This window comes from Daldinia decipiens (assembly GCF_022478715.1).
Source record: "Daldinia decipiens strain CBS 113046 unplaced genomic scaffold F4813scaffold_3, whole genome shotgun sequence".
NCBI lineage: Eukaryota > Fungi > Ascomycota > Sordariomycetes > Xylariales > Hypoxylaceae > Daldinia > Daldinia decipiens.
This window is the reverse complement of record NW_026054546.1, coordinates 788,278-802,730: the sequence shown is the minus strand read 5'-3', so window position 1 is coordinate 802,730 and position 14,453 is coordinate 788,278. Positions and strand designations below refer to the sequence as shown.

The following is a 14,453-nucleotide window of genomic DNA, read 5'->3' as shown; positions in this document are numbered from 1 at the left end:
GTATTATCTAAGATTAGGTACATTTTCGATGTATCTGCAGCCCCAAATCTAAATGCACAGACCCTTTAAGCGGATATCGGTACTCATCGCTTCGGTTGCCCGGCCAACATGTTTAGATTTGTCTTTAGTCTAAGTTTAGCTAAACAGCATCCACTCCAACATGGATTCAAACATGGATTCACGCAATAAACTCCCACCTTCCATGCATTTGCTGTGAATTACACATATCATCCAAGTCCATAAACTCGGGCTTACAACATTAAAGAATCTTATACACATTTCGCATTTCCTCCAAGTCTCGGTGTTGCCACCAGAATTTATTTGCTCCTTTCTTAACTGGCATGAGATATTGTTCTGCGTGCTTTGGCTAATTGCTTTCTTAAGTCCTTTATTCTTTTCTCCTAATGACGATATGAGTAAAAGTTGGCAAATATAGCAATTCGCCCCTCATGGAATCCATACAAGCCCGTGCCGACTCTGTGCGAAATGCTGTCACATCGGTTTCGACATGCACTGCTACAATCTCAGCTACCGTCAAAGAACTTCTTCAAGATAACGACGCGAACAACGAAGTCTCAAAGCCAGTCTCGAAAGCGCGATCGACCAAATTAACGAGAGCGCCAAGTAGAACAAATACTATATCAGGAGGGCCGCGTGCTCAAGGCAATGGAGCATGTTTATCAGCTAAAGAAAAGGCCGTCCTGGCTACTCAGATCGTTACCGCCAGCCTCAAAGCTTTGGGAGAGGCAGCGAAATCGCCACCTAATTCAAGTCCAGATGCGCGCGAATCTACCAAGAGCGATCCTACCAAAAGCGGAACCCGAAATGGTCTTCGGAGATCGATTTCAACCCCCATGCAGCCATTATCATCCAGGTCTTTGAATAGAGTTGCGACATCGCCTGCCGCTTCGAAGGCATCTCGATCACCCTTACCACCTACCTCTTCAATGGGATGTTTATCTTTAATAGAATGTGCACGCGTGGCTTTCTCAGCATTGGCGACTTTAGAGTCGTCAAAGGCTGTCCATCTTCCCGAACTGCAACTGGAGGCAGGAATGTCATCATTTATCAGCAAACTCATCGGGCTGAATCAATTTGATATAGCATTAAGAGAGCTTAGGGTATTAAAGCGACGCTTAGGACGTATGAATAGCGAGGAAGTTAAGAACGCAGCGGCCCGCTCGAAACCGGAACCCAATGTAACATCAAAAGCACTCGCCGAGTTACTGGATTTTACTATGGTCGTTGCGTCTGGCCCATTACTTGGTTTAGTTATCACTACTCAACTTCAGGCTCTTCGCATTGTACATGGCCTCAAAAAGTCTTCACATCTTGAGGGCATCTTACCTCTACTACGCGAGACTTGTCCTTCTTCGCCGATAAAACTGCTCCTATCCTCTCTTAAGGATGCCAACCCAGACCAGACCAAATGCGCTAGACAGCTGGAGAATCTATCTCAAACTCTCCTTTCTTTAACGCCAAGCGTCGCAGCCAAGGATGATGACTTTGCAGTGGAGCCGAAGCTGTCCCCAAGTCCCGAGGTGGCATTAGAGGTACAAGCTCTCGGGTTGGTTACGCGTCTGCAGTCATGGAGTGTATCTGGACATAGGGGGGATGTTGATAAGGATATAATATCGCCTCTCTCCAAATGCCTATCTGCTTTTGTTAGAAGAGCATCCCCTAGCCGCTTTTCGATGGCGGTTACTGCTTTCTCCCAAGTCTGGAAACGTGTCGAAAAGTTAGGACTGAGGCCGACAGAATCATCTCGGTCTCCCTCAGCTACAATATACCAAGTACTCGCCACAGCGTCCCAGGAATCTGGTAATACCAACGAGGCGAAGAAGTGGTTAACAAAGGTCAAATCTCTAACCAACCCAGCCGAAGATTCTGCTGCAAGATGTTGTGCTGTCACCGCTAGACTGTTGGCGCTCTCTCTCAAGCAGTCCTCTCAGGTTGACGAGAATGTACTGATGGAAGTCTTGGACGGATTACGAGGATCTCTTGGCGGTACAAGTGCAGAAATGGACGACCTTTTAGCCAGCGTGTGTCTCCTGCGGAAATCTGTGATGAACATGATCATGGAAAGGAAAGATAACTCTACTACAATTCCGCAGAATATTAGTGAACATCTGGATACATTCATTTTCCAACTACCTCGATTTGCCCTCAGATGGCTAGGCAAGCCACCAAGTTCGGCCAACGTCGCGAAGGACTTGATTCGGTTCGACCAACGTCGAGGGTTATTATCAACATATTTACCTCACATCCTCGACTCAGCTCTGATGCTTTCAAAATTGCTGTTAGACAGCGGTCGACTCGCCTGGGATGTTTTGGATTCTACTCTCCAGGACAGTTTGGCCCTTCTAGAAAATATTGAAGATTTAGCTCGATTAGAAACTAAGAGCAATCCATCTCCCTCATATCATATAAAAATATCTCATTTATACTACCAACAACACCTTGCTTTACGAAAATCGATTACGAAGACGACAGAAATTACATCTCTTAAAGCGCTTCGAAAGTCTATCGATAGTGTGAAGAACCGGCCTGAAGCGGAGCAGACCCGAGCTCAACTATTAGTCAAATGGGAGAGATTTGCAGAGCTATGCAGAGCTTCAGGCAGATTAGACGATGCTACTGATGCGCTCCGTTCCATCAGAGATCATCTTGTTCGACAAGAAGTTGTGTCGAACATTACCGCCAGCCTCGCAACAGAACCTTGGTGGATAGCGTGGAAACAGAATTCTGATGTTGAATTACTTTCAAGGACGGTCTGCAACCTTGCTAAGCTTGACCGGAAACATAACGATTGGACTTGGTTGCTTGTTGGGTCGGATAAAGCTACTGCTCTTGAGCACGACCTCTACGCCATCGTTTGCAAAGATCAGAAGTTCCGTTACGAATCAGATTTATCAAGCCCTATGATAAAGACTTTATTAGAGTTTTACTCTGTTGAAAGACACCCGATCCGTAGGTTGAGAACCTTGCTGCAGCTTCTCACTATCCACATGGGTTCACAAGATGGGCTTGCTGATTTGCGGGCCGAGCTGGAAGGAGTTCTCAAGCCGATCAATGAAGAATCCCTAGCAGATGATTCTGGCCTGGTCCGCTACATTCCGCATCTACAAGCATCAGCAACGTGCATATTAGGGTTGATCGACTCAAACATAGATTCACCACAAATCAAAGAAGCCTTAGCTAGATGGAAGCACATCGTCTCCGAATGTCAATCAACTGAGCAGCTATTAGTTCACATCGATAATCCATCTCAACTACTCACAAACCTGCAGTCTCTTGTCGATTTCGCCAGAATCAAGGGTCTAGAAACCCTACAAACAGAGATCCTCGAACTCTCGATGAGCCTCTCTAAACTCTCGGGAGATTGTAATCTTGAAGCATCGATAAGTCAGGGCATTACACTCTGCCTGCAACATTTGAGTCATGGCTGGTCATCCAAGGCTGAGAAGTTTCTGGTGGACAATCAAGAAGTTATTTCTCGACCAGACGTCGCCAGAGAACTTATTGTGAGATTTCACTTGTCTGCTGCCGAGTATCACCTATCCTTAGGAGCTCTTGACAAGGCTGAACAGCATTTGAGTAATGCTCGAAATGCTGAGATGGGCCTGTCATCCGAGCTAGAACCGAGAAAAGGGAAGAGCTCTAATCGAAGAATTACAACAGCGTACGCGTATTTCCTATACTCAAACCTCGAGCTCGAGCGTGGCGACTGTTATCACGCACTTCGCTTCGCCAAAACTGCCGTCAGGAAATTGTTCCATGATTGGTCCAGACTAGATGAGATGAGGTCCGCCGCCCACGATATTTCCATAGAAGAGTCCTCACAATCAGATGCTTCAGATAAGGATACGAGCCTCAATAATTCCTATATGGAGCGTTCTGATCTACCCCGTGCGAGCGCTGGCCCAGAGTTTTGGGCACTGGCTTACCAGTTGTTTCGGTTTCTTCTACAATTATCTTCTACCTACTCACACGTTGGTATGTATCAGGAAACACTATATTATGCCGAGCAAGCACATAAAGTAGCGAAGAGCATGGAATCAGCTGTGTACATGTCTCAATCTCTTGCATGGTTGGCACGGGTATGGCTCATGGCCGGTAAGCTGGAGAAAGCAATAGAGCTGGCAGCTGAAATCAAGCCTATAACTCTAGGCTTAGAGCCCACCTATCAGAATGCGAAAGTGCTGTGTCGTCTGAGTTCGGTATATGGAGAAATTAACGATGAAGAGGCGCAAGAAGAAGTAATAAGCAGGGCAGAGTCCATGCTTAAGATCTTGAATAGCGCCCACGATGCGAATAACTCAGTTGTAGATGTATTGGAATCAGACACGGCTGGGTTAAGAATCGAAGAAAAGCCAGTTGTTAAAGCTGTAGTACGCCGCATTGCAGTAGCGAAAAGACCAAGAGCTCTAAGCAAGAGTATCTCGAAGAAGCCGGCACCGAAGAAGGCGATTCCCCTACCCGAAGCCCCGGTACAAGTTAAACCCGAAGAAACCCAACTGTCCTTCTTACGCGCCTCGATCCTCCAGATTCAGTCGACTCGTCTCCTCGATGCTAGTGATTGGGCGGCAGCGGTGACCACCCTCCGAACGGCATATGAGCTTTCCAAGTTGCCCACAGACGTGTCACAAGCCAGCTTCTTGATGGGTGTGGCCTTGATTGGGCAGAGTCTAGAACAGATAAGCCACGATGCTGTGTTTTCCGTCATTCAGGATTCAACTCTTTCATTCCCTTCAGTAGCGGGATCTTTTAAGGAAAGGATCGCATCTGATCGGCTATCCTTAACGAAACCAGTTGCTCCTCGCAAAGGTCGTGGGCCATCAAAGAATGCTCAAAACACGCGGTCTTTTGTCGAGAAACTACGCGAAGCACAAGGACACTTGCTAGCAGCGCATTCTATTGCAAGTCTTAACGGCGATGGCGACTTGGTTCATCGTATTGCCACTGTTCTACAAAATGTGGTCATCCTTTTGTCGAATACAAACTCATCCACACCGGCAGCGAGCCATCCTGCTCATGCCACTTGCTCCGTTGAACTAGCACGCAATCTGACCTGGCGCCGCGAGCGCAAGACACTCCACCTAGAAGCCGCAAAAGAACCAAAGTTAGATTGGCCTATACTTACCGACAATACCTATGATAGACGTACTAGCCTTGGGCTTTCCTTAGATATGGATTGTTTCCAGAGAGATTATGTCGATATTATCCCCAAATCTTGGAACGTCGTATCAGTGTCACTAAGCGACAATGAGCACGATCTCTGCGTCACTAAGCTCCAACCAGGCCACAGCCCATTCGGAATTCGGCTTCCGCTTGAGAGGGCGAGCTCCAGGGACGCAGACTCTGAGGTGTTTAGCTTCCGCCAAGGACGAGCAGAGTTGCTCGAGATTATACAGATGGCTAATCGCACTTGTCATGATGCGCGGGATATGAGCCAGAAAGGTGCAAAGTCCGCGTGGTGGGCTGAACGGGAACAACTCGACGAACGCTTAAAAACCCTTATGGACTGCATCGAACAGTCATGGCTAGGAGGGTTTAAAGGTATATTTTCGCATCATCGGAGACAAGAAGATCCACTCGTTCAGTTTCAGACAAGCTTTCAGAGCATTCTCGACAAGAATCTCCCCTCACGGCGCAAGGTTCGCGGCAAAAAGACGAAAGCAGCTCCTGCGACCCAGGTCAACCTTGATCCTAGGATATACGATTTATTTATCGGCTTAGGAGACCCAACAGCTCGCGAGGGCGATTTAGACGATGCTTTGACAGATTTGCTATACTTTGTTGTCGACATCCTCCAATTCCATGGCGAGAGGAATGCTTACGATGAAGTCAACTTTGATGACATGGTGGTAGAGACCTATGACGCTTTACACGCGTATTACGTTGCTGCTAAGAGTGCTAAGGATGCGGACGAAGCTGTACATACGATTTTGATCCTCGATAAGTCCTTACATGCATTCCCCTGGGAGACCCTGCCTTGTTTGCAGGGCTTGGCCGTATCTCGCGTTCCTTCGCTCGACTGCCTGCGAAGGCTGATTTTGGAGGCCAAACCTGGTAACCCAGATGCCGTCGATGAAGACGACAAAACCGGCAGTTTCAGTCGACGACAGGGTCACTACACATCAATTAACTCAGGCACGTACATCTTGAACCCTGGCTCCGACCTCAAGAACACTCAAGCTACCTTCGGCAACGCATTATCCACCCTTCCCCCGGCGTGGAATAGCATTGAGATGCAGGAACCGACAGAAGCCGAATTCGAGTCGGCCCTCGTTGACAAGGATCTACTACTGTATTTTGGTCACGGCAGCGGCGCCCAGTACATTCGCGGCCGTACGATCCGTAAGATGGATAAGTGTCGAGCGGTAGCATTGCTCATGGGCTGTAGCTCGGCATCGCTCGCGGACGTGGGCCGCTTCGAGTGCCACGGCCCCGTGTGGAATTATATGCTGGCCGGGTGTCCCGCCGTCGTGGGCACACTCTGGGACGTGACGGACCGCGATATCGACCGCTTCGCCGGACGGGTGTTCGAGGAGTGGGGTTTAATGCCTAGGGGCACGTTTGCGGAAGACACGGGCTCAAGCGCGAAGGGAAAGAAGGTCGCGAGAGGGAATAAAGGGGGTGCGGAGAAAAAGAAGGTGCTAGCTGGAGAAGATAGGGGTAATGCGAGCCTTGTCGAGGCTGTCGCGAAGGCACGGGATGCGTGTCGCTTTAGATACTTAACGGCGGCGGCGGTGTGCGTCTACGGTATTCCGGTATATATTAGCGATCAGTGAGCTGGGGCTACCGATATCCTCTCCTAATAACAAATGTCGGGAGAGGGAAAGGGGAGGTGACTAGAGCAGATTTCGCTCGAGGAGTCGGGGCCAGGTAGGCGGCATAATGCGGCGTTCGGAGGTCGATAAATTAGAGCTCTAGATACCTTTGTTGTTGTCGTTGTTGTACATTGGATCACCAGGCGTTGGGGCTAGGATACTCTACTTGCTTTCAGAGTACGTAATGTTAAGATAATGATTCTCAGAGTTATGACTTGGATAAAAGTGCGCTAGCGGTGATTGTGATATGAGATATTTCGTCTTGTTGTGTAGGCTATTCAGAGAGGTATCTGAATTATAGTCATGGAGAGCGCCCCGGAAGAGGGTCTAGAACATCTGGTTTTTCTTCAGCGGCAACTTTTGGACGAGCTTGCACTGTTAGATAGGGTTTCTCTAGACTATTTCTTGTGCATACGAATGGAGATGGATAAGACTAGGTTAGGTAGTTAATAATAATAATAATAATAATAGATTCAAAGTTCTCCTATGTCAAAGTTGGTGCTACGGAGGTCGAGTCTTGCTTTATCGGGCTTGTCTACCTACTCGCTTGTGTAGGTAGTTAATAGACAATCTAGTTACGTATCAGACTAACCTAGGTACCTAAGCTAGACTTTCTATCTAAGGGAAGAATTAGGTATGTAGGGAGGGTAGTAAAAGTAGTAGTACCAACGGACCGGCGGCGCCTCTCGTATATTACAACTATTATAAGGTAGATAGACAATGTTAGTTAGTAGAGAAAGCGAGCCTACATTGCCCGGTCTCCTTTCCTTATCTTTACGAGCTATCATCTAGTTATCTCGATCTTCAAGTCTTGCTTAGAAGTATAGTATTGGAAGTTACCTAGGTACGTTGGCACCGTTGGCACCGTTGGCACCGTTGGCACCGTTGGCACGCGTTTCTAAGCGGTAAATATCGGTGTACGTTAATGCGGTCGTTGTTATAGGGTCAAGACCACTACGAGAGCTCATTACTTGACCTGCTATCGAGGTCATTACGCGTTCTACCTACACATCAACGACACGTATACTGCAGTATAAGAGCATTGCGATCCGTGTAATGCCATTACTGGAGCCTAGGCCCGTCTGCGCTGTAGATGCAGGAGGCTATCGTGATACACGTGGCGAATGTCTGTCTGGTAATGGGCCGATAGAAGGAGGCCCTCGTTTAGAGCTTAGTTGGGATATTGATTGAAGGGCAGAGACCACGGTTCGTAATATAGTCGTCATTATGTGTCTGCGTGCGAGCGTATGCTGCTGTGTAAGAATCCAATGGCGCTTGTCCAGTCATTTACGTCGTGATCCTGTCAAGTACTGCGAGATCTAGGTCAGGTAAGCCCGAGGGCAACACGAGATGCTTCGAGGTCTAACTTTCTACGCCTGTCCTTCTTTGCTCAGTTCGAAGTGATATCCTCTGGAGTTCTAGCCCCGGCTCGGATGCATCCTTTCTGTTGCTAGACAGTGGATGGTTCGGCTGGTGAGGAGTAGTGACACCGCTCTTAGAGCTTCTCTATCAGTCGTGGATGTGAACGGCTGTGCTCGGTCGCACAACTACCATGTCACAACATAGCCGTCGAGTAACTCCCTCCTTACCTGCATACAGTAGTCAGTGCTATGTATATCTATTCACCCTGGGTTCTGCTTAAATTGCTTGAAGAAAGTCGAGGTAAGTGAAAATTTGATCGTACGCGGGCGTCCTTCATTTTCGGTACGGCAAGGGCTTGTATTGCATCAAAACCCGCCCGGCTGCCCCCTAGAGTCGGGTATCCTTCTCTATGCTAGTGAGGCACAGTCGGCCAGGAAAGGCACGGGCTCAAGGAGGGTAGACAAATGTACCACAAAGATCGCCTCGTAGCCTGGTGCAGATCTTGAGGGTCCACGTAGCATTAGGTTAATCGCGACCGTGCAAGGAGGAAATAAGGTAGTAGAAAATTAAGATACAACATAAATCTTTTTTTCTTCCTTTGTAGAGATGTGTTGCATACCTTACCGTCTGACCCCTTTCCTTCCTCTACCTGGAAAGTCTTGGTAGTCCGGGGAAAGCAAGGTGTTGCGTGATTCGGTCGATCTTTCGACGAAGAACACATAAATTATATGACTGTTACTATAGATAAATAGGTGCTATAGTCGTTATGAAACTGCATCCATACCGCATAGTACTTTAGTCTACGGCACGAGTATGACATGACATATGAGATCCTACATGTAATAACATGATATGTACAAACCGCTTATTCTTTATCAGAGTAGTCGGAAGTTATGCTGCTTCCGAAGTTGGCCAGCTTAGTACAGATCTCAAAGGCGAATAGTTTTCCGTCTCTGGGTTGGTGGAAGTTGGAGGAGCTCCGATACGGAGTAATATATCCCCATGGGGAAGCATCGCATACAACCCAAGGTCGATATGATGTAGGTAGGGTACCTTAACGACGTATCACTCAGGGTGGATAGTATAAGTCCTGCGAGTCACGCAAGAGACTTAAGTAATGCCCTCCTGCTGAATTGGGGGCCTTCGCGGTTGTCCATCCGCCTTCAATAGCAAGGCTGGGGCGCCTGAAAATGCAGGTCGCGCAACGGAACCAAAATAGTAGACCGCTAGCATCGCCAAGCATGCTGGGGCTTTTATTCTCCCATCATATCCAATTCGCTACCGAGGTTCGCATCCGCAATATGTTGAGATGTCGGGGATTTCGAAGTATTCCATGGCTATTCTGCGCAGCTGAATTTGGGGGGGGACGGCGGCAAAATACGTATCGCCCACATTAAGCGGAATATACAGGGGTCACCTCCCCTATTCAAGCCATAGCTGGAGTCGCTTCTTCTCGAAAGGACCGAGTCTATGTCTATGTATGTATGTATGTATGATGATGTCTCGGCCGCATCCTTTCTTTTCTCTTTCTATTTACTTACCTTCTTCCCATCCTTTCCGGCTGCCTTCATTACGGTAGATAGCTGTGCCACGAGACCATCTGTAACGTCGGTTCGTGGATAAGTCTCGGCATCAAGACAAGAGATACATGATGCAGTGAGACCTTACCACAAGGCGCATCTCGCCTCGCTCTAGGACACGTCAGGAGCTTAATCATCGAGACTCCAAGCTCCATACGCGTCCTTATACAAGAGCTCAGAGTAGAATGTTAATAGAAATGTGTAGTATATGTAGTAGTATATGTAGTCTCATCAGCGCGGGGGGTAATTGCTAACGAACTAAGGCGAGTGGATCTATCATTGGAGTTAAACGATTGAATGCCCAACGAAGTACGTTACTGGCTTCCGGATCCGGAGCTCCAGGTAGCATGTGCCAAGGGGACCTTCAAACAACATGATTGTAGCTTTGTATTCTATTTTGTAAAATCAAGGGAGATTCTAGCTGTCTGGTAGGACGGAGCTGGTAGGGATGGACTGTTTGAATGTATGATATGTGAATGATAGACAAGAAGGAGAGGCCGAAATCGCCACCCCTGAATTAGACATAGATTTCCGGCGGGTTTAGGAGTGGCCAAGCCAAGTTAAAAAGATGTATGGTGACATTCCGAGATATACATGGTGCTGCCCCCGTGCTAAGAGAGGCCCGTTGATACAGCAGATCGACATGCAAGCAAGCTGGCGCGCGAGTGTTTGGTAATGAGAGGAATAAAGTCTCCCGGGGCTTGCTCGCTCTGGCGGATGCAACCCTATTTTTTTTTTTTGCTGGGGTTAATATGAAGCGCGACTATCTGCTATCTGTCATGCGGCTTTGCGTAACCTTTCGTGCAGATAAGTCATGATGCAGATTTTGTCCGGAAATTACTCTAGATGAGCGAAACGAGGATTAACATGATGAGCAAGACTGTCGGAAGGTAGCTCTCCAAGCAGGAAGTGATGCAAGTTTCGGTATTCTTAAAGTTTCTGTCCATGGGGCGGCGATAGAAGTAGTTAGGTAGTTATGTCAGCCTCATCCCATTTGTCGTATAGGACGAGTCTATAGGATGAGTCTATACATAGGTAGGTAGCTAAGCGGGCCTTGAAATACATAGTAATAAGGCTTTTGTAATCTCTTGGTCAGGCTACTGCTATGTTAGTCATCGTGATTTCACGTCAGAGTATTGCTTATCGACCTATCTGAGTCTTTGAGCAACGACGTTTGAGCAGCAACGGAGACTTGGACGATCCGTCGAAGGGCATGTTGCTTCGTTAGTCGAGCAATGTCTTTGTCCCCAGGGTTTCTATAGCTATGACATATTGATCTGTAGGTAAGACGAGTGCGTTGGGAGATCTTCGAGAGCTCCCAACGACCGGATCCAGGGTAGGAGTGCCACCTTCATTAACACTTCAACAATATAATATATTCACTTGTTGATATCATCTATGTGATCGTATATGGGCTAAAGAGAGTATAAGGAGGGGTAGCTGTGAAGGTTAAAATCTAATATATTCGCCAAAGCACAACAAGTACTTTTGCAGGGATGAGTTATGAAGTACCTTTGTTGTTTTCTTGATGTAATTGGAGAAGAAGAAGAATGTAGACCTTCCCGGCCGAAAAATACGCGACGCTGCACGCAAGCGCAGGCAGGGAAGGGACATTGACTCGTGGGCAACTGCAATTGACGGCCGGCCATTTTTTTTGATGTTTTATGGCCGAGAGCAAGTACTAGGTATAGTATATAACCAATTAGAATTAATAGAATTCCAAGGTCTCCACCCCACTATTTGATGTCCTTCTTGATCCCTAGTACATAAATCTTCCAAGGGTCCTAAGCTCCACTGCAAACAAGCTTAGCCAAGTATAGCAATATACTAACCAAATCTATACTGATCAATGTCATGGATTAAAATGTCCGATTGATTTCGTAGCGGGTAATAAGACGCCATATGATCTTTTCAAACTTGACATTACGTCTGTCATGATGTGGACAATAACAATACAACCATAACGTCGAGAATACACTTGATTTCTCCAAATTTGTACCTATCCAGCTATCTCCAGGTAACACATCCATCATGCATCTAGCAATAAATAACGCGTTCTTACCCTGAGGATGCAGCAGCAACGGATGCAGCAGCTAAGAGAGCTCGCGCCGAGAATCCTGCAAGTCGTGCGTGCTGACCTGGCTTAGAAATCCTGGCAAGCCAACAGGGACCCTTGGCGGTGCCAAGACCTAATTATGTCTCCACATGCTAATGATACCCCGGAGGCTCCAAGCTGTAGTGTAGGTTAGGTACCTACATACTATTACTCTTAAGTTCCACTATTATTTATCAATCGGATGGGTCAGTCTATTTCAGACTTGCGAACCAATCCATTCAACATCGTTTGGAAATACCTTAAACGGCTCATCAATCTCGTTTCTCAAATATCATATCGAATGGGGGGAATGAACTTCACTCTATAGGAAGAATCGAAAGCGAGTTCTAATGCGGCGTGACGACATGGACATGGGTGCAGATCAAGTTAATACCAGGTACATGCCGTAATTACAACGAAGTTGAGTGATGCTTCCCTTTGCCTTCGGTCACATTGGAATCGCCGGACGAGCATGGCGATTACGTTATGATGGTGCTTGATTATATCTCCTCGCCAAGAAGTTGCTTGGTAACTTTGAAGCGGCACGAGACCGTTTGAAGCTATAGGTAAGGAAAGACTAAGCAGGTCTGATCTAGTGTATCTAGTGTATCTAGTGTAAAGTCGAACAACATTGAGATATATCCAGCTTTGGATCGCTTGTTACTGCTGTCTTGGACTATTAACTATTAATCGAAGACGCTATATACGTTACTATGGCTTCGTTCGTATGTGGATATGGCATACCTATGTACAAAGTAGTCTGATCTGCAGGTCTACTTCTTTCTGGTGCACATTGTAGCTGAGACACAAGGCATTGATAAACGAGTTCTCCTACAGCTGGAAGTAACTAAAGAGGTAACTAACACACACCAACATGGCGCCTCGTGGATTGCATAGAGAGCCGGGCCGCGGACTCCACTTGAACCTAAACCCTAGTTATATTTACAAGGTGAATAAGCTAATACTAATTATTAGATGTACCTATGCGTGCTAGTACTGTAGTCGGTATGGCAGACGGGGTAAACTCGGCATCATAGGCTAACATACGTCTACAATTAGACGCCTATTCGATTTGAAATAGGCTGTGCCTTAGTAGGTCACGCACGCATGAATTTGAAGCTATTCAACTACTGAAGTCCTCCTTCTCTATTTATCGATACTAGAAAGGTAGTTAAGGTAGTAGAGTATACATACGTGTGTTAATGTATAAATTATCTTCACCAAGGACCCACTTTATGTTGGTATGTATGTAGGTCGTGTTCAACAGATCCTCAGCAGGGCTTAGTGGCTGGCTGAACAGGCAAGACAGGTACTCTACTGTTGGCATTGGCCAGAAGAGTCTGGTTCATCATTACTGGATGGAGGCTAGGGTCCTTAGGATAAACTGACCGCTGTTCGCCAATAGGAGGACCCGTAATGTCCTTCTATCTACTACCACATGCTGGTGTTAATGTATTTACGACGTCAAGTGATAATCAGTATAGTATCTAGCATACCTACCTAAAGCTATTGCTGAAGTCCTACTTTTCGACCAATCTTGGCCCAACTCCCCCTCCGTCTTCTCGAACACTGTGCAGACCTTTAGTCTGTTTCTGAGAATAGACGCGTGTGTTAGCCGTGTGCGATTACCTCTATACACTGTGGATATATCTCTTGGAGGTACGAGCTGCTGTACTACCAGTGTACCTACCTAGGTAGGTATGTACGCTCCGCATATGTACCTAACGTACACACAAACCCATGACATTTTAAAGGTTCCACCCACATTTAGTGCTCCATCATCTTAAACCGTACTGGTTAGCTTCATTACCCCACAATGCTAGCCCGAGCACGCATGGAGGCCCACATATGAAGATCCACAGAAGGTTTGCAAGGAGAGCGGTTTCCAATCTCTCAATCGAGTGAATCTGCAGTTCTTCTTTTCTGATGACAAGACGTTTATCTAACCGGTTGCGCACCCCGTTACACTACCTAACTTAACCTACAATCTTCCCAGCGCTACTCTACTCGCTGTCGTATGTAGACGAACTAACCTCCCCTTCCCATCTACTCGGAGGTTTCCTCCTTCGCATTGCTTTTTCTGTTTGTCATGATACAGTCTCGCACGGCGCTGGCGTTCCTGTTCTCTGATACCCGGGCCCGCTGAGGGCGACGTTAAAATATCCGGTCGCGCGGGGCCGAGAGCCTCTTGTTACTCGCATTCACTGAGCCCTCGTAGTAAGAAAAATAAAGAAAAGGAAAAAACTTTTAAAAACGGATTCTTCGACTGTTGAAAGTAACGTTGGGCGTCGTTGATCTTTCCCTCTTTTCACGGTCGTGAAGGGCCATCCAGTCCCCGAAATGTCACCTAGTCAATCTCACCTTGATGCTCAGTCCTTCCCATCTGGGAATATTGATGGCTCACAGCCTGTTGTTAAATCGGAACCCCAGCTTAACTCGATTGAACCGGCCGACCTTAATGGCTTTTCCTTAGATAACCACCACGATGGCCTTTCGAGTGACACCAACTCGCACGGTCTGATCGACACTTCTCAATTTTCAGACTTCCATTTCCCGTTCCAAGATATCCCCGAGGCCGGCCAG

At 47.1% G+C, this 14,453-nt stretch overlaps 1 protein-coding gene across 1 annotated transcript; it reads left to right on the top strand.

The window, feature by feature from the left end:
- The first annotated feature begins 164 nt into the window (after positions 1-164).
- Positions 165-7,272, top strand: F4813DRAFT_345707 (peptidase family C50-domain-containing protein). The gene has a single exon (XM_049241787.1). It carries the CDS (start codon positions 450-452, stop codon positions 6,792-6,794), a length of 6,345 nt encoding a protein of 2,114 aa, XP_049103739.1. The 5' UTR covers positions 165-449; the 3' UTR covers positions 6,795-7,272.
- The last annotated feature ends 7,181 nt before the right edge of the window (positions 7,273-14,453 follow it).